At 34.1% G+C, this 20,752-nt stretch overlaps 3 protein-coding genes across 4 annotated transcripts; 2 read left to right on the forward strand and 1 right to left on the reverse strand.

Annotated features, from left to right (window-relative positions):
• The first annotated feature begins 977 nt into the window (after positions 1-977).
• LOC109006858 (protein DETOXIFICATION 40) lies at positions 978-10,777 on the forward strand. Its single transcript, XM_035695687.1, is given in 7 exon segments — positions 978-1,359; positions 1,492-2,123; positions 3,478-3,512; positions 3,515-3,533; positions 9,080-9,318; positions 9,456-9,574; positions 10,453-10,777. Coding segments are annotated over 7 exon segments (1,242 nt in total). The 5' UTR covers positions 978-1,239; the 3' UTR covers positions 10,531-10,777.
• A 702-nt stretch (positions 10,778-11,479) lies between these two features.
• On the forward strand, positions 11,480-13,942 carry LOC108985200 (high mobility group B protein 3-like). Of its 2 annotated transcripts, none has more exons than XR_004801120.1 (7): positions 11,480-11,681; positions 12,272-12,376; positions 12,518-12,575; positions 12,935-12,979; positions 13,240-13,320; positions 13,465-13,623; positions 13,741-13,942. XR_004801120.1 is itself a non-coding variant. In XM_018957401.2 (7 exons), exons 1-6 carry the CDS (start codon positions 11,632-11,634, stop codon positions 13,552-13,554), a joined length of 429 nt encoding a protein of 142 aa, XP_018812946.2. In that variant the 5' UTR covers positions 11,484-11,631; the 3' UTR covers positions 13,741-13,942. The 2 variants fall into 2 exon arrangements, 1 of the variants encoding a protein (XP_018812946.2); XM_018957401.2 differs by having other exon boundaries at positions 11,484-11,681; positions 13,465-13,554.
• A 1,896-nt stretch (positions 13,943-15,838) lies between these two features.
• LOC108985202 (50S ribosomal protein L6, chloroplastic) lies at positions 15,839-19,595 on the reverse strand. Its single transcript, XM_018957403.2, has 3 exons — positions 19,496-19,595; positions 17,662-17,970; positions 15,839-16,272 (listed from the first exon to the last, which is right to left on the reverse strand). The coding sequence occupies exons 1-3, from the start codon at positions 19,528-19,530 to the stop codon at positions 15,936-15,938; spliced, it is 681 nt and encodes a 226-aa protein (XP_018812948.1). The 5' UTR covers positions 19,531-19,595; the 3' UTR covers positions 15,839-15,935.
• Between the last annotated feature and the right edge of the window lie 1,157 nt (positions 19,596-20,752).

The following is a 20,752-nucleotide window of genomic DNA, read 5'->3' on the forward strand; positions in this document are numbered from 1 at the left end:
AGAGGTCCAATACATAAAATATTTTAATTGGAGTGGAGTATTAAGAATAATATAACTATTAAAATTTAAATTAACTACTTATTCCAATCCGTTTAACCTTCGTAATAATTTCGCATGCGTAATATTACACTTGAAAAAACAGAGCCACACAAGTAGGGCATTTACCTTTCTCAACCCATCTAAAGGCATCTTAAGACGATTGCTATACAGGAATTTTACTTTATTGCTAATTAATTACAATCTAGCTACCTTTGACCGCGGAGAGAGTATGTAATTAATAATTTTTAGAAAAATAATTTAATTACAAAAAAATTTTATGAAATTAAATTCATAAATTGACATTTATGATATGATATGTCAAATTGTTACATAAAACTACGTTAATTTATAAATTTACATCCATAAAATCTCTTTATATATGCAACACTTCTCTAACTTTTAAACCTAGTTAACAATATATTGAGATATATTCCACTCTTGTTATTTCAAGTATGCATCTCTCTTCTATGCATAAAATCCTTAATTAATATGCATGAATGAAAAGTTCATATATTTTTACCCCTTTTAATGGATATTAAAAAAACCAAAAAAAAAAAAAAAAAAGGTCGATCACCCAATCATCTTTCAAGAATGTTTCCATATTTTTGTCGAGTACTACTTCATTTCCATATATACACACGTTAATAGATATATACCATGAGTATGGCACATGATCTGCCCATGCATGCAAAAAGTGTCGTCTTCTACATCATTACACATTTCCGAACCTTTCATTTTCATTCAATTACCATAGTCCCAAACAGCCACACACTTACCATATAGCCCTTTAAAACGTACACCAAAGAATGCTGATGAGGCTAGCAATTATATATCCATGTATACATTTCCTTTCTTCCTCCACCGCCATTAGCCACCACATTCATATATATCAAACACCAACTTCAGGAGTGCGGCCTCGAGCAGCGGAAACTCTGATCATCATCTATCAAACCGTACGTACGTTTAGCTACATACAACACGGGGTCTTCGCAGAAAGACAGCCATCAACCTTTGCTTCAAACCAACCGGCTGCCATCTTTGTCATCCCAATCATCCGACATAGGGCATGATCAATCAAGCGGCGAGCTTGAAAGGATATTGTCCGATTCAAGCGTGCCCTTCTTTCAGCGTCTCCAGCCAGCTATATGGATCGAGCTGAAGCTCCTCTTCTACCTTGCCGCTCCTGCTGTTATCGTTTACATGATCAATTATCTAATGTCCATGTCCACCCAAATCTTTTCCGGCCACCTTGGCAACCTTGAGCTTGCCGCCGCCTCTCTTGGCAACACTGGCATCCAAATCTTTGCATACGGCCTCATGGTAATTTTGAATTCAACCCGATCCAATATTCTTTCTATCAATTATTACTTTTTCCTTTTGTTGGTACCGTACGTCTTTGTGACTATTTTTCATAAATATATCCATCAAGCTTTATAAAACTTGTTCAAACAGTTAGGAATGGGGAGTGCTGTGGAGACTCTCTGCGGACAAGCATATGGAGCCGGAAAGTACGACATGCTAGGCATATATATGCAAAAATCAATCATCCTCCTCACTTCAACGGGTGTCATCCTCAGTATCATTTACATATTCTCCAAGCCCATCTTAATATTTCTCGGAGAATCACCCAGAATTGCATCTGCAGCCGCGGTTTTTGTCTACGGCTTAATACCTCAAATCTTCGCATACGCGGCAAACTTCCCCATCCAGAAATTTCTACAAGCTCAAAGCATAGTAATCCCTAGCGCATATATATCAACGGCGACGCTTTTCCTACACCTTGTGCTCAGCTGGCTAGCAGTGTACAAGATGAGGCTTGGCCTTTTGGGTGCATCAACGGTGCTGAGCTTGTCGTGGTGGATTATAGTGGTGGGACAGTTTGTGTATATAGTGAAGAGTGAGAGGTGCAAGTATACGTGGAGAGGGTTCAATCTGCAGGCGTTTACAGGCTTGACGGGATTCTTCAGGTTATCGGTGGCATCGGCTGTGATGCTCTGCCTGGAGACGTGGTATTTTCAGATTCTTGTTCTGCTTGCTGGATTGCTAGAGAACCCCGAGTTGGCTTTGGACTCTCTATCCATTTGGTGAGATAATTATTTGCAGCTAGCTAAGGTCCTTCTTTTTTTTATCTTGTTTTTTATGCACAGTACTGATAAAGTAGTTTTTTGTTTAAAAAAAATAATTTATACAAATCTCAAATAAATAAATTTCATATAATTTTTATAAAAAAATAGACTTCATTTTAAAAAAATAAAAAAAATTATTCTTTATTAATGAGATTCATTATTTTATAAAAAAATTTATATAAAATTTATCTATTTAAAACTTATATCTAATATTACTCTTATTTTCATTATTTTGCTTACTTTTTTCTAACATCCTCGTGTTTTTTCCCTCAAAAAAATGCTTGGATTATAAGGAAGGATTCTTTTTAGAAAGATTTACAAACGAATATATGTTTTGATACAGAATATTATAAGAAAAATTCTTTTTAGTATTATTTATCATTTCATATCTTACATTTTATAAAAAAATATTTTATATTTTATAAAAAATATATTTATATTTATAAAAAAAATTATAAATAAGAAATATAAAAATAAATAATAATATAATACATAAAATAAGATATTTTTATAAAATTATGTTATTTTTATAAGATATTTCATAAAACTATTTTTTATTTAAAATATAATTATATAAAATATTATGTGTAATTTTTTTTTTTTTCCCTCTGCGATTAATTCAGAACAATGCTATGCCTATCACCTATGGCAAGTTTCTAGTAAGAGAAAAATTGTCAGGGGGATAGATAACGTGAGGCGCAAAGTTCAAGGCCAATTAACTTAGGGCAGAATTAATGCTTACGTGCTATGCCAGCTCGTTCGGACAATTTAATTTTAACTTTGGAAAATGCTGGAGCTCCCGCTGGTGCTCCCGCTGGAGTTATAGTGTATTTTATATATATATTTTTTAATTTTTTTTTATATAGATATTTTTAATAATTTTTAATATTTTTAAAAAATAAAAAAATTTATAATATTATTAAATAATTTTTTCTTAATCACAAAGTAAAATAAAAAATATTTTTTTAATATTTTTTATTTTACTTCATAATTAAAGAAGTATTTTTTAATAATTTTTTTTTTACTTCTTGATTAAAAAAATATTTTTAATAATATTTTATATTTATTTTATATTTTAAAAATATTAAAAAATATTAAAAAAATTTATATAAAAAACAATTTAAAAAAAAATACAAACAAATATATGCTACAGCCGCCAGCGAGAGCTTCCAGCGGGAGCCCCAGCGGGGGCTGTAACACTATCCATTAAAAAATAAAATTGACCGGAAACTGAACCCCTCGTATATTAAGAAATTTTTATTTTTATTTATTTATTTATTTATTTTTTCCTCAATTGGAATGCTAATTGCAGCACTACAATCTCGGGATGGGTCTTCATGATCTCCGTTGGTTCAACGCTGCCGCAAGGTCAGTCTATTATTTCTTCCCTTTGTACATGTTGCATGCATATACGAAAAATGCTAGTTTTTCTTCATTTTATCTACTCATTTTGATCGTTGGTTTATTTATTTTTTTATTTAAAGATTAAAAAAATAATTTTTAATGTATTAATATATATTTTTATTTTTTTAAATATTTAAATATATCAAAAAAATGAAAAGAAAAAGAACAAAAAAATAAAAAAAAAAAAAGTTTGTGCTAGGCGGCACGGCAATCGATTATTGTTGGGCGGCTGCCTCTTGTATCTTCTGATTTGTCTCCGAATAACGTCTGATTTGTATAACAACTTGGGCGGCTGCCTCTTATATCTTTTGATTTGTCTCCGAATAACGTCTGATTTGTATAACAAAAACCTTTTATATCTTCTCATCTCATGATTTAATCTCACGTCAATATTTAAACATTATAAATATAAATATTTTTTAATTTTAAATATTTGATTTTTTTATCTAATTATTACTTAATCACTATAATTTTTATAAAAAATAATTTGACTTTTTCAAATTGCATAACAAAAATTATATTAAAAAATTATATTTTAATAATATTTTAACTTTATAATATTTTTATTTTATTTTTTATCTCTCATTTTTTAAAATCTCATAAAACATCTCAATTTAAAAAAATTTATTATTATTTATAAATTATTTTAATTATTATTATACATCATCTTATCTCACTATTCAAACTATACGTAAGAATTCCCTTCTTTAAAAGTTACTGCCTCTTTAGTTTCTTATACCATCACCTAGCTAGCTACTTCGATTAGATCGTTCTTATTACCTATTTTACCAATCTGTATATATCCTTTGACATGTAGGTCAGAATATGCTACTAATTTTTATCCTAATTTTTCTTAGTCTTAGACTCTTAGTTGCATGAGTCATACCTAGAGAATAAAATGGGCTTTGCACAATATACTTACTCTCGTTTAATATATATCTATAGATCAGAGCTGTACATGTTTCATCATAATTTTTATGAGAAATAATATTTATAATTTTAAAATATGTAAATTTCGTATACTCATTTTTTTTAAAAATAGATAAATATAAAACTTACATAAACTTAAAATTTATTTTTTTAATGGTGGATACCATTTTTTTTTAACAAAAATTTTATGTGCAGTTATTTCTGTATATTCTTTGGGCAGTCACTTTTGTGTACTTCTTATATATTCCACTAATGTAATTGATTACGTCACTTTTTTTTAATATAAAATAACTAATTTGACTAATCACATCAGTGGAGTGCACAAGAAATATGCAAAAGTGACTATATGTAGTAAAACTATTTTTTAAAAGAAGTGTGTGTGACTTGTATATCCTAATACTGCATCTAGCATGGGTGGGCTCTGACTCTGACGGAGTATAAATGCCCACATCTGACCTCCAACTCCGACTAGGGTCGAAGGTCAAACTCTGCTCCGACTCCAACTCTAATTGGAGTCAGAATTCGACTCTGATCAGAGTTCAGAGCTCATAGTTGAAGCTTGAAACTCCGATTGGAGTAGAAGATGGACTTACCCAACCCAATTGCCCTACTCAGATTGGGCTTAGGCCAACGACCTAATATCCAAGGCCCAATCTGAAATTCAGATTAGCCCACCCCTGTTTAGAAATATTAAAAAAATAAAATAATTAAAAAATACAAATACTGTAAAAAATAAGTTAAGAAACTAAAATTTAAATACAATGACTAAAATCAAACTACAAATCGCAAACAATAAATTTAAATTTAAAAGTAAGATCGCAATTAAAATAAATTTACAGCGCCAATTAATAATGTCATAGATTTCATTCTAATATGAAATAGTCACAATCCCCTGCATCAATCTTGGCAATCCATGCATTTGAGTCGATGTCTCGATAGTGATTTCCAATTTGCCTGCATGAAGTTTTATTGATCAAATGTACAATCTTTTCTTTAGTTATTTAACTATAGACTTATAAATCATCAGCCAAGTGATATATGAGATAAAATATGACTCATTATGAACTCACATCCACCTCTATTCTTACAAGTTTTGCATGATGATAATCATGGTATTGAGTTTCTCACTAATAAAGGGGTCATCCCATAGTGCGTTCGTCTCAGTCATCTATAATTAGTCTGGGGTTCACAGCTAGGTCTACAAAATCATATAAATTATAAATTAAACAATGAAAACATTAAAATTGTGTAAATAATAATTTAAAATCATAAATTTATCTGATTCAAGCTTATAGCTCTCGACATCAACGGTATCTACTCCAAAGTGCGTTGAATTTAACCAGTTCTATGTGCAAACAAGAGCCTCAACAGTGGTTAAAGACAATGAACTTCGATAAGCATTCAAGACACAACCTTTGATGCTAAATGCCGACTCAGAGGCAACCGTAGTGATAAGAATGTCTAGTAAATCTCTGGCTATTCAGGAAATGACTGGAAACTTGCAAGAATTCACCTTCCATCAAATTAATATCTAGAATGTATCACTAGATGCATCAACATCTTCCATAAAGTAACGCTTAACCTCAGACTTAATGTATCACTAGATGCATCGACATCTTCCATAAAGTAATGCTTAATCTCAGACTTACACTGCATAATATTTCTCGATGCACAGTTTTGATGATAAAGTCGTAGCCGCAATAAATTTAAACTTTGTGCATGTGTATCATCTCAGGAAGATGTCGAATTAGTTGGACATGAGGAGCTACCACCTTCGGTTGAAGACTGACCACTATTGTTGTAATGACTATATAAATCATCAATATCACATTTAAGCAATTTAATAAACTGATTAACATCCTCATCACCGAGAACGTCCCTAATTCAATCTTCTACAATCGCTAACTTATATCGGGGGTCAAGGATCGTAATAACAAATAATAATCTATTTATCTTCTCCACATCCCCCTAATATTTATTATATTTGTATTTCATCCTCATAGCTATCGCATTAAACAAACTCACAATGTCAACACAACTTTGTTGCAAGTGGTAAGATATTTTTCCACAGATATCCGCGTAATTATGTCATAAAATAACTTAAAAAATTGAACAAAATACCTAACATTTGCTTAATCAACTATGTCTGATGCACAGAGCCCATTTCTCTCTGCAACTGACTCTAGCAAAACATATCCCATGCCCCCATCATCGACCTTCATCCGTTTGAATGTTACTTGGTACTTCTGCGCTACATCAAACATCATTTATGTAGAGTTTCATCGATTCGGAACGTCCAGTTGCAACATACTGGAAGATGGGATCTCAAGTTGTTCGGCTATTGCCTTAAACTGGAGGAGTCGTTGGAGGAAGCTCTCACATATCTCACAAGGTTCTGAACTTTAATAATAGAATCATCAACCTCCTTGAACCTCTCAGAAACTATGAGATTGATGATATTGGCACAACATCGAACATGAATAAACTGGTTCTCACGAATGATGTCCTCTTTTACCGTTGTATTCTATTTGAACCAATCAATGATTCTGTCATTCACACTGGCATTGTCAACTGTGATACAAAACACTTTTCTGATCCTCCAATCCTTTATACAGTCATCCATCTCCTTGCCAATGGATGAACCTTTATGATCAACAATTTTTTTGAAGCTGATAATTCACTTTTACAACGTCCACTCACTGTCAATAAAGTGGGTTGTGATACATATGTAGCCCACATTCTATATGGAGGTTTATGTATCAGTCGTAAATGACACTCTCAGGCTAATGGCGACAAACATTTTCTTCATCGTTGCATTCTACTTGATATGCCTCTTCAAACAATCATGCATACTATGAAGGCATGGGCAATCGTAACTCTAAAGTGTGCACAAATTTACGGAAGCCTGTCTTTTCAACCATGGTAAAATGAATCTCATTAGTCATGATCATCTCTACAACAACATCCTTCAACATCATCTCACTGTATTGAGGGATTGATAGCTTCTTAATTTACGTGTCATCAATGGCCGTAGAAGTTTTGTAACTTAGCTTCGTTTGATCAGTTGCTATCAGCCCTTTGTGTATCTTATATCGTTGATAGCTCGTAAGATGTGCTATTAATATTGACGTGTCTTACTTCTTCGAATGACAACCGCATAGTTGCCCACATGACATCTATCCTGCAGGTTTTCACGATCACTGGGAATTTTGGTGCAATGTTCCAATTCCACGACCTTTTTTTACTAGGTCGTGTTAGTGGATTGACCTCAACATTAATCAACTCCTCCTCCTGATTAAGCATATCAACGTCTTCTAGATCTATTGAGACTTGACTACTTGCATATGAGGTAGCTGCTCTAGATGGGGGTCTACGGCTTGAAATACCTGTTGGTGACACCAACGACTATGCGTCATCCTCTTGGGGAGAATCGCAACAAGATAATGTAGTATCCATAATTTGAGTTAATAATCTAAAACAATTAACAAACAATCGTCATTTAACATGTTATGAAAATTATCTACGAACTAGAAATACATTGAAAAGGAAAAACATATGTGTCTAGTCGTGTTTGTGGTTTTAAAAATAAATAGAACACAAAAAAATGAACGTCTGCTTGAGCCACACTCAAGCGAAGGCTCCATCAAATGAATCTGTGTGACGTTCGCTTGGAACAAATCTGAACGACACTCGAGTGAACATCACCTGGAATAAAAACACCCAATTTTTTTAAAACATTAATATCTCAATTGTTAAATTTAATAGCTTAAAAATCGAAATCATTGAAATGCAAACCACAAATCATTCAAATGAACAACAAATCATACATATTTCACAAAGGGAGGAGGAGGATTGTTCGATCCTTGACATATCACAAATCACATTTCACATTCTTACAAATTGAGGAGGAACAACAAATCATTTTTACAATTTGTGATGAATTTCGTAAGGTGGCTCGCTGCGGCCTCAGGTGACGGCATACGACGAGAGAGGTGAACTCGTGTGGAGACAAATAAAGATTAGGGACTGTTGTGTGAAACTGAGGGGGAAGAAGGGGGTCCTGCATTTTGGACCTCCTTCTTCATGAAACGATGTCGTTTAGTTACCTGATCAAAACATCTCCTGCTTGAGCGAAACGACGTCATTCCTCTTAAAGTGGAATGACGTCGTTTTGATTGTAAATTTTTTAAAAAATATTGGAGTTGGAGTCGGAGTTCAGAGCTCACATGGGCTCCAACTCCGAACTCCGACTACTAGGACTCTGACTCCGACTCCAAATTCTGCCAACTGACTCTTTCGAAGTCGAAGCCTTGTTGGAATTCGGCGGTAGTTGGAATCTTGAAAATTTTTCCCACCACTAATATCTAGTATTATTTAATTTTTATTATATCGAATTACACGTTATTGATATTGCACATTTTAAACGATTGTCCATTTAACATGTGGGCACTATACAAAACCACTTAAAATGAGATTTAGATTACCTTTACAAGTTCAATTACTATTATAATACACAATTTCAATGCATGCACGACAACTAGTTGTAGAAAATGATTTATTTGTCCATGGGAATTAAGCAGTGTGAGAGTGAGCAATGAGCTTGGAGCAGGAAATCCAAAGTCAGCGGCATTTTCAGTGGTGGTGGTGACCTCGATCACTTTCTTCATCTCTGTGATTGCGGCGCTAATTGTGATTGCTTTGCGCGATGTCATAAGCTATGGCTTCACTGAAGGTGAAGTTGTAGCTGCTGCTGTGTCCGATCTGTGCCCCCTTCTCTCCCTTACCATCGTCCTCAACGGAATTCAACCCGTCTTATCTGGTAAACATATATGATCATAGTATTATATAATTTACATACATATATATATATATATATATAATTGATTCTTAATGTGATGCACGCGCGCTGATGACATGAGTACGTACTTATATATGTGTATATGTACGTATGTACAGGTGTGGCTGTTGGATGTGGATGGCAAGCTTTCGTTGCATACGTAAATATTGCATGCTATTACGGGGTTGGAATACCATTGGGTTCGCTTTTCGGGTTTTACTTCAAATTCGGTGCCAAGGTACCACTACTATTTTTTTTTTTTTTAGCTTATTTCTAGTATTATCGATGATCATGCAGCCTGATGGCCCTTTTTGTCACAATCCCGGCCCATAAAAAAAAAAAAAAAAATCCAGAACCGGTTTGTCAAGTTTTATCAGAATTATTCACAACTTGGAAAATTAATTATAAATAACGAATAATATATATATATATATATATATATATGAGTAATGATATATGTAGTCTTGAAATGTGTAGTCCCGCGTATTCTATTTAAAAAAAATTAAATTTACTGTTAAAAAATTAATTTTTTTATGTCAATCCTAAATTTATCTTTTTTTTTTTTTTTTTCAAAATGAGTGTATGGATTTTGCAGATCAGTTTAAGATTGCAATATCATTTTTATATATATTGAACTTGGATGAAGAGCATTATAATTAAGGTTGTGAGTAATTGATCTTAATTAACTTTTCCTAGTTATAAGCTGATATAATTGAGAGCAAATTAATTCTAAATGATTGATTGATTGATTTTGGTGCATATGTATAATATTAATATTGTATTTTATAAGGGTATATGGTTGGGAATGATTGTTGGAACGGTGGCGCAAACGATCATTTTGATGGTGGTAACGTTTCGGACGAACTGGAATAAAGAGGTAATTAATAATTAGTACTCCAAATCCAGATCTCCCAATATTAATGTTAAATAAATGCACACCACAATTATTATAATTTTAGATATTTTTCATATATTAATAATCCTAAGAATTATGCTTAATTAATTTCCCAAAGCTGCTAATTAATTAATTGCATATATATGTGTATATATATATAATGAATTAAGGTGCATGCAGGAAGAAATTAAAATCTCATGTTAAATATAATATTAATGCAGGTGGAAGAAGCTAGGAAAAGGTTGGACAAGTGGGAGGATCATAAGATCAAGGACAACATGGAACCACACGTTACTTAATTAATTGAAGAACTGAATTACTTAAACAAGTTTTTGGAGGCTGATGATCATAAGATAGTCATTGTTGATCTAAGAACAAAAACTAGAGGCTATATTCCTTTCCAGAATCGAGAGTCATATTGTTTGGCATAAACTTGTAATCAAGAAGAACTTTTCTAGTATTTATCAGAGAGGGTACTAGTGAGGGCACTAGTGTTTGGAAAGCGATACTGCTGATCGAGCAATTCTTAAAAGAAAAATGATAGGAATGCTGTTGGGAGATTTCATTCATTTATTTCGATCTATTTTTTTTTTTAAGTAGTGATTAAGAAAATTTTATTTAATAATATTGTGAATTTTGTTTTTTTTTTTAAATATTTAAAAGTGTTAAAAGAATTATTTGAAAAAAATATTTAAAAGTGTTTTTTTTGTTTTTTTTTTTCAAATCATTTTTTTAACACTTTTAAATATTTTTTTAAAAAAATATAGACTACGTAGAGCTCCATCTAATGATTAATCATAGATGTCATGCCATAAAAATGTTTACACAAGTCTTAATTTTTATTGACATTCCATTCTAAAAATTATTTAATAATTTATTGTAAATTAATGGGAAAATATGCCTCCACGACACGTGTCTACCCAACTCAGCCACGTTGTATTGTTTGTACAACCGCGCGAGTATTATGGTAACCAAAAATATTATTCTTCCCGCTGTTGGTGGCTCCGGCTGAGATTTTTTTTTTTTTATTTATTTAATAATTAAAGAAGTATTTTTTTAATAATATTATAATTTTTTTTAAATATTTAAAAATATTAAAAAAATACATTTAAAAAAAATACAAAATACACTGATAGAAGCCCCCGGCGGGAGCACTGATCAGCAGTGGCTGCAGAGGCATAACTCCCTACCGGCTACTGCCATATAACTAACACCACCGGCATTATTATTCCTTCCCGCTAATATACCAAATTTGAACCCGAATTTGACCTTCGTTTCGTGTGAAATTTCCATTTCATTTCAGTACCGCTTCCTATAAATACCTTTCTGTATATTTTCACTCTCTCACGCCCACACAAACACACACACAAGCCTCGTTTCAGTTTCCGCAAGAAGCCACCATGAGAGGTCCCAGAACCGCTGCGATTGCTCACAAGAAGCCTGACGCTGAGTAACCTCTCGTTTCTCTTTCTCTCCTTCTTTCTTTCGATTCGTTGACACTCTCTCTGATGCGTAACCCTTTGCATGTCCTGGTTTAGCTCTGAGTTTCAGTTTCTGTAAACCGTTTCCACTTGTTTTCATAACAGTGTTTTTCTCTATTTGTCTAAATTCTGCTGCGTCAGCTGTTTTCCGAAATCTTTTGCTGCTTCTCGTGCTTTTTAGCTTCGAAAAAATGTTTTGAGTTTCTTTTTTGTTGCTCCGAATATGTTTCGCTAGTTTTAGCTACTGTGAATGTGTTCCGGCTTCGTATCTCTAGGTTCCGATTTAGCGTTGTCTCTTTACTCATCTTCTGCGGTTGTTTCTCCAATTATGATTTTCAATTCGCGCATTTTTTTCGTCGATTTTGATGCCAGGTCACTCATAACAATGACTCTATTTGCTTCGTAAAATCGCTCTGTTTAAGTCTTTTGAATTCCTTGTTTTACTTTTTCAATAAGCTTCCTCTATGACTTAACCTCGCCTAGTGATTATTTTGTTTCCATTTTGCTTCCTGAGTTTTCGATGTCAATTTTGCTCTCTGTGCTTCGTCTACTTATAAAGGATGCTGAAGAAACGCAAGGCCGAGAAGAACACGAAGAAGGACAAGGCGAGCAAGAAGGACCCATATGCTCCGAAGCGTCCCTCCAGTGCCTTCTTCATCTTCATGTGAGCTTGTATTCCAAACTTCTCGTTTACCGTGTGCTTCATACGGAAGATTTTTCTACTATGCACAGTTTCCTTTGCTTTTGATTCTTTTTGTTTTTAAGTAGTTTTGAGATTTGTATTACTGGCTTTGATGATTGACAGGGAGGATTTCAGGAAGTCCTTCAAGGAGAACTATCCTGATCAGAAATCTGGTCCAGCTGTGAGAATCAGATCTTCATTCTCTTAAATTTCTTGAATTACAGTATTTCTATCCTTCAGTTTGGATCCGGGATCCGGAGAAAACTGAGTACAATAGAATTAAGAAATCATACTTAGATGTTATGGTTTTGTTGTTAATTTCAAAAACATCAAAGTCAATTAGTTGAGTTGAGCTAATAGTTCCTTTTGTAGCAATTTGGAAAAAGAAAACGGAAAAGTAAGATTCAAAACGAATCCATTAGTTATTCTCACGCCACGCTTTCTTTCTTTTGTTTTCCCGTGGTTTCCTAGCGACCAAACAGGAACTTCCTGTTTGGCGACGACGTTAAATTTGTTATTCTGCGATATATTAACGTGCAGGTTGGGAAAGCTGGTGGTGAGAAATGGAAATCAATGTCTGATGCTGTAAGATCTCCGATCTCTTTTCCTACTTCGACGCACAGAGTCCTATAAACTTAAAACGATTATTAAAAGGAAAAAAGAGCGTATATCATAATATCTCCGTTATCATATTTTTGTATCATCTTATTCATTTCACTTGGTCAATTTCAATGGAAACCAATAAAATTTGGTTTGTTTAGGTAATTTTAGGAAACAATAAAATCATTTTTTTGGCTTTTAGAAATCATTCACCGAGAAATTCTATATTTGTCATTCCTTGTTAGGAGAAAGCTCCCTATGCTGAAAAAGCCTTGAAGAGGAAGGCTGATTATGAGAAAGCTGTCCGAGCATACAAGACGAAGCTCGTAATTTCTTTCTGATTCAGTTTTTATGTTGTTTTTTCCTTTTCATCCAACTCATTTTAGAAATTACCGAATTCAGTATAGTTCATTCATCTCTGTTGGTTACAATGAACTTTTGTACGTCTTTTGCACTTTTGCGATTGTCAGAGTGGTAAAGGATGCAATGAACCGAGGGAGGAATCTTTTCAATCGACTTCTGAGGTCCACGACGAGACAGGCCAGGAGGCGAGCTCTTAGGTATACTACCCCTTTCCTAGCTTAAGATATTTACAGATAATGAGCTGGAAAGACGTAAGAGTGGTTTCAGTAAGTCTACATGCTCTGGTGCTTCCACTTTGTGCACCTTTTCGCTCAGATGTAATTTACTGAACCAAAGGGGTTAAAAATGGTTTGGCATTAATTATTTAGGGTAATCCTTGGCAGGGAAATGAGAGCTAAGACTGTGTACAGAGGGTTCAGCAGTTCTGGACAGCTTTTGGGATAAAGAAATTCAATTGTTCTTGTATGTTTCTAGCATTTATGTACTACTTCCCACTCTAGTTGGTTGTTACGTTTGTGGTTTTCTAACTATGGACATGGTTTTCAATAATCAATATGGCTTTTATTTGGCTTCTGTTCCCACTCTTGCCTTTCTTTTTGTGGTGCGTACTCTTTTTGGTATTGAAGCAACTTGGGGAAAAATCTGGTAAAAGACATGTCAAACTGCAGTTTTTGGTTTTGTTGATGGCTTTGGTTTCAGTCTTGTTTTGCCCACTATGGCTGGTTTTCTGTGGGTGTGTGGGAATTACAATTAAATATTGTAATGGTTATCCTACCTGTGTTGCGGTTTTCTCTATACAGACCAGAAGTTTAACCTGTGCGATGCGCTTAGAACATGAGTTGTGATGCTATTGGGCCTTATATGGCATTTATTTAAGAGATCGGGTCGAGTAGGTAATGCTTTTTAAGTTTTTCAGACCTTCATTTCCTTGGATTCCAATAGACGTGGTGGATGTGGTTTTACGTTTCAAATCAAATTGATCGGGGATTTTATTCGATCCTTGAATGGAAGTTTCATGGCCATATCTTTTGGGACACGTCAATTTTCTCTCTGACAAGTGTATTAAGTTTGAAATCTCAGAATCTTAGGGCAGGTTTGGGGTGGGATGAAATATAAAATACTATTCTCATATCATATTATCATTATATTTTTTTTTAAATTTTCATACAAAATATAATAAATAATTCAACTTCTTTAAATCTCACTTCAATTTTTTTAAATTTCATTACAATAATAATATTAAAATATAATATTTTAAATATTAAAATAAAATATAAAATTCTCATCTCACCTCTCAAACCTACCCTAAGAGTAGGCTGTACCGTCCTCACGGCTCCATGAACCTTTGTCAAGTTTTGATGTTCCATTCTTTTCGGTTTTCGCTGAGAGAGCAGTAGATTTAAGACAACTATAATTAGGATCAAGTTTTTGGATATTAACACGGGCTGTAGTGTTATGCCATTTACTGTTAACAGTCCACAGTCCTCAGGCATGAAAAGGTGAAAAAGGGCAAAATTTCATTCAATGGTCGAAACTTACAAGGGATATATGCTCTTTCTATCTTTATAATAATAATAATAATAAAATACACAGAAAATTTGGTAACGAAAGCCTACTAACGCTCCTTGGTAAGGTTTTTTTTGCCCTTCCCCAAATCCGTCCAAATTTGAGCAGTTGTGGCGGCATTAAGCCAAATTAAATCTGAGAAAAAAAAAAAAAAAAAAACAGAGAACATGCCCTCGCATCACTAACACAATAAATTTGATTTGTAAGAAAAATTAATTTTAAACTTCAAATTAAATCCCACCGTATACACCATACACCCTCCATGTAGGCTTGTAAGTATAAGAGCTCAAAACAAAACACCCAAAATCAGTTTGCTTGTCGAGATTTGAGATGGTGTGCCAGATTAGAAGTCCTACAAATCATAACATGCAAACTGGATCTTTAGAGAGAGAGAGAGAGAGAGAGTCTATTGTCTGTGCCTCCACGAGTGCACAGTATATCGGTGGTGAGCTGGTCGCCATGACATAAAGGGAAACGATGAGAGTAAGCGACAGGTATGAGGGAGGGCTATTTGGACATTGAAACTACTACAAACAAGTATAATACATGCCGGCAGGTGTTTACTCAACCTGGCCTTCACCAGCCTGTTGACACATTAAAACACCTGCCTGTCCATTACCTTGGGGATCGGATGGGGCGGCTACACCCATGTCCAATGCCCCGCCCACACAACCCTACTCGTTGGCCACTGGCACAATAGGATGTGCATCACTATGCGAAGTGCACATCTGTAGCCTAGAGCCAGCTTTACCAATTGAAACTAGTCTTGCATTCGTTATCCATGCTGGGTAGTGACAACTTTCACTCCCTAACCTGCCCTCCTCGTATTGAACATCACAAACGACCATACATTTTCGTAATACAATCAAAACGCCAACAACCTATAGAAGATGGACACCACAAAAGGGGCTCAGCTACATGTTAACACTGCAAGTACACCCAATATTGCAAATTCATGTTTGACAAGCACAACGAGATGACAAGGAAGGAAACAATGAAACCAAAACCTCTATTACTTCTTCTTTCCGGCTTTTCCTTCCTTCCGTCTAACGACTTCGTCAGCATATTTCACACCCTTACCTTTATATGGTTCTGGGGGTCTCCATCTCCTAACTGAAGCAGCAAACTGTCCAATGGCAGATTTGTCATATCCGCTGACAGTAATTCTGGTGTTTTCTTCCACCTTCACTTTTATGCCATCTGGGATTGCCATCCTAACTGGATGAGAGAACCCAAGATTCAGTACCAAGTCTTTTGCTTCTACCGTTGCACGATATCCAACACCAATCAATTGAAGCTTCTTCTCGAAACCTTTAGATACTCCCACCACCATATTGTCGGTGAGTGTCCTAAGTAAATCATTTATTAAGAATCAAAAGATCAATTACGAGCAGTATGATGAAACAGGAGACACGCCAGATTCTCATTGACGGCTAATTTTTGTAAATCAAGGAATGGTCAGTATCAATAATTCGTCATATAGATAGTCTCATGGAGTGGGCAAGTCAACTGCCATGTGTGCATTGAGTTGTGCAATTCATATATTCGCTTCGCTTGGGACTGAAAACAAAATTGGTGATGCATTGATACACAAACAATCATGTCAGTTACCAGAAGATTTGAGTTATAATTGCCACACGATGTCCAAGGCGAACAGTTCATTCATTCAAAGAAAAAAAATTATTAAAACTATCACTCATTCCCTCTATGAATGTCCATGTGAAATAGCTGACTGCTAAAGGAGATGTAAACAAATAAAGGAGCATTTATTCAAGCCTGTGAAATAACCATAAGTTCAAATCTCCTCATACCATACCAGTATATGAAGCATTCCAATGGTGCTATTAAAAGCATTCCCACCCACTCATATCCTGGACCCCAATTTTGTTTTTAAACTGCCGTGATTATGTTTTTCCCCAGCATCGTAATGTTTTCACATAAAAAAAAATACCAGTATATGTTAACTTTCACCTCATAAATCTGTCAAATTCCACATGCATTAATTGCACCTATAGATGACTAGATGTTAAGAAATGGATTACAGTAGCTTTACGGTCAACAAGCCAGGACATAATTGATAGAATATGTCAGTTCCCAAGGAGGATAGCTACACAAGCTCATGTCTATATGTGTGTGTACTTCTCTACCTATTACATTTTATGGCCAACTGCTTTAAATTAAAATATGGAGCTAAAACAGACACGATGGGCACTTTCCACCTTGATAAACAACAGAAATTCAAGTTCCTAAACAATGAGATTAAAAAAGCTATGCACCGCATAAAATCTATCAAAACAAGTGACCATCTACACAGGGGGAGGGAGAGAGAGAGAGAGAGAGAGCAATGACTAATGGTTTTCAGTTTTTGTTTTCTTTTCTTTTTATAGCAATGATGGTTCACACTTAATATGTATAGCATCCTCTCTTCGAACACTAAACTTCTGTTCATTGCTAAAGTTTTCTAGAATTGTGTGATGATTTCCAAATTCTCAAGGCGAACATTACCTTGATCAAATACTTTCACTCCTAGCACAAGTACAAATTAATTGAAATGGGTACCATTACAATCACAATTTTTTCTGGTCGGTAAAAAAATATTTGTGATTTTCTTTGCAACACCTTTTTATTAATTTTTTTCCATGCAAATTCTCTCTCCCACTCCTCTCTCGATGCAGTGAGAAAAAAGACATGAAGAATTTTGAAACGGAAGCCATGAAATAGAAAGGACAGTTATTTACCTGAAAAGCCCATGCATTTGGCTGGCCCTTCTAGTTTCCATCGCCTTTCTGACTCTTATAATGCCAGACTCCTCCCTCTCAAGCTTGACTTCTCGTGGATAGGTCTGTGAAAGTTCCCCTAAAGGACCCTTTACTTTTAAATCTTGACCTTCCAAAGTGAGCGTCACATTGGATGGCACTTGAATTGGTTGCTTTCCTATTCGGGATTCCTTACACACCACAGCTTTCCTCAGGAAACCAACACGATTTACAGGAACACTAGAAACACAGTTTACATTTCTCTCGCCCAAAAACACAGACCTCAAATTGCTGAAACGTGGTAGGAAAGTTGTCTCACAATCTCAGAATATTCCATGCTTAAGATAATGAGTTTAACATCAAGTGAGATAATTATACTCCTACAGAAATCAGCTTCTTTTGATCCAGAGTTAATACAGCTTCACCAATTACAAGGCTTGCTCATACACTAAACATAATTCTAGGTTTAGTTGCTGATGAAATGTAGGAAGGGAATGAATCTGAATTGAAATCTTTGAGTGATACCAAGGATAAAGCAATATCTCCATTCTGCTATGTTTAGGACTGCTACTGTGTGGTTGAGTAGAGTCCATCAATTACTTTTTCTTTTTGACAAGTAAAAACTCCATCAATTAATTTTGGAAACAAAACAGAAGAAACATAAGAATCACAGTTACCTTTACTGTTTCATACATTTTCTTAACGGGGAAAGGGAACCAGCTAATAATTACACCACTGAATCATATTTCTTATTAATTAACCACTGAACCCGGCCATGCAATTCTATATTTCAAGATACATTTGAAGCAGCAGAAAACTCTGTTCTTAACTCTCAAGATCTTGATATGTTGTGCATAATTTACTTGTATCTCTTTCTGATGCCGAGTGTTTGCCTTGGTATTCTGTGTATACTTCTTGTGTACTTGGGAAATACATATTGTTTTCTTTTAATAAAATTTTACTCTTACCTATAAAAAAAAAAAAAAAAAGATCATAAGTTTTGCAGAGGAACCGAGTTTTGGTACACAACGCATTTTGGAAAAGCGAAAAAGAAAAAAATAAAGAACCTCTGCAACTAGGGAAAGAGCAAAAGAAAGCAAGCACTAGTTGGGGCTACCATATGAAACAATCTTTCATATGAAAAAAAAAAAAAAAAAAGTTAAGAATTCAATTTTTGAAAGAATTTATTTTTTTATAAGTAAAATAAAATTCTTGAAACAAGTAAATAGGCATAACCCAAGTAGACATGAAGTAACCAACAGAGAATTTTTAGAAGAAAATATTATTGTCCCTTCCCTATTAATAATAAAATTAGTATAACATAAATAAAAGTCCACTGTAATGACCAATGCACATCAGAGGGTGCTGTGGTAGAACCTAGAACCTTGAAGAAGAAAACCCACTACAAGAAATCACGCCATAAGCAATTTAGAGCTACAGTTATTGCTTTTGAAAGGGACATTTTTAACACTAGAACACAAATCTTAAAGGAATATGTCTCTAAAGAGTACCTTAATGACTCAGGTACCAATTTCCAATGACAACGAAGACCCATATAAAACACCCAATATTAACTGACTATTAAGAACATAAACCAATTCGACGCTTTTTTTAGGTAGCTGAAACTTGTTACATGGTGATGAAGATTCTAAAATTCCCAAATTCAAGCCACCCAGAAGCCTAGGATGGCATTTGAGCGCACCAACAATGTTCTAGGTCCCAAAAACCACATTAAAGTAAATCAATGAATGAACTTGGTCAAAGAAAAATATAACATAGAAAGAGAATATTTAGGGCTGGGTATAGGGTTTCTGACCTGGTTTGGAAAGTGGAGGTGAGCGAGGAAGCCATTGATAACGGCTTGTGAGCTTCAGAGGAAAGAAAAGGCTATCTGAAATGGACAACGTTATATCCACAGCGAGGAGTCGGATATTGAAATGACTAAAATACCATTATTTGGAGAGGAAAACCTCGAAGCTACCATTGATTCTAAGCCCAAATGAAAAGGGCCCGTTCAGACGTCCCGGAGACTAAAATTAGAAAAGAAAAAGAGGCCAGGCCCGCCCATAAGCCCAGTCAGGGCCTACTCTAGAAATTGGTAAACGACCTGTAGTTTTGTAGCCCATACCTTCTCAACAATGTTCAAAACAGTGCTAAATCTAAACGGGTGTGCCATCAAGAACTAATACTGTGGGATGTGATCTTTTTAACGCAATCTGAGGTGCGTAATGTCAGTTTAACCTTTGCTGACAACATTTAATTTTTATCTGAAGAGAATTTGCAACATGAATGATGCTACTCATAATTTTTTTAATCACAAATCATTGAGGTTTTTTTCTTTAATTCTGTAGGTGCTCGTAAGTATTTCAAAGTTTAATCTTCATCTTATCATATTACGACCATCTATTCACTATTTCATTTTTTTAACGATAGGAAATGATTAGATTTGCGATAATAAATGAATGATAATAATATAATTTATGAAAAAATCGCCTGTTATTTTTATCACGACCTATGAATCCAATATGATTACAACGTAAAATTAGTGAGTTTTAGTTTAATACAAATAGATTCGAATCAAAACGGATTAATTGTTAAGATATTATTAATAAACAGTCAACCCACAATAACCTAATTAAATTTTATTTCAAATTTATAATCTTATTATTGTTGGATTTTAATGTTGATATTTATTAAGAGAAAAACTACTTTGCCTCTCTCATTTGACCGCTCAAGTAGACAGCTAATCTAATTTTTTTTTTTTTTTTTACTTAATAATTAAGGAAGTGATTTTAAGTATATTGGTATATTTTTTAAAAAAATATATATTTAAATGTATTAAAAAATGTGAAAAAAAAGGAAAAAAAAAAAACGATGGGCAGGTAAGAGTGGGGCGGCATAATAGCTCCACTTATTAATATGCTTATGTTTTTATTGTTGACATTATAATTTTGGACCTATAACTATATTTGTTATTGTTAGGTTTGTGATATTGGTTTTATTATAGGTTAAAATATGAGAAATATTGATATTTTTAGATATTGTGGCTACTAATAAATACATATTTTAAATT

The sequence above is a fragment of the Juglans regia genome, chromosome 1, assembly GCF_001411555.2.
Source record: "Juglans regia cultivar Chandler chromosome 1, Walnut 2.0, whole genome shotgun sequence".
Classification (NCBI taxonomy): Eukaryota; Viridiplantae; Streptophyta; class Magnoliopsida; order Fagales; family Juglandaceae; genus Juglans; species Juglans regia.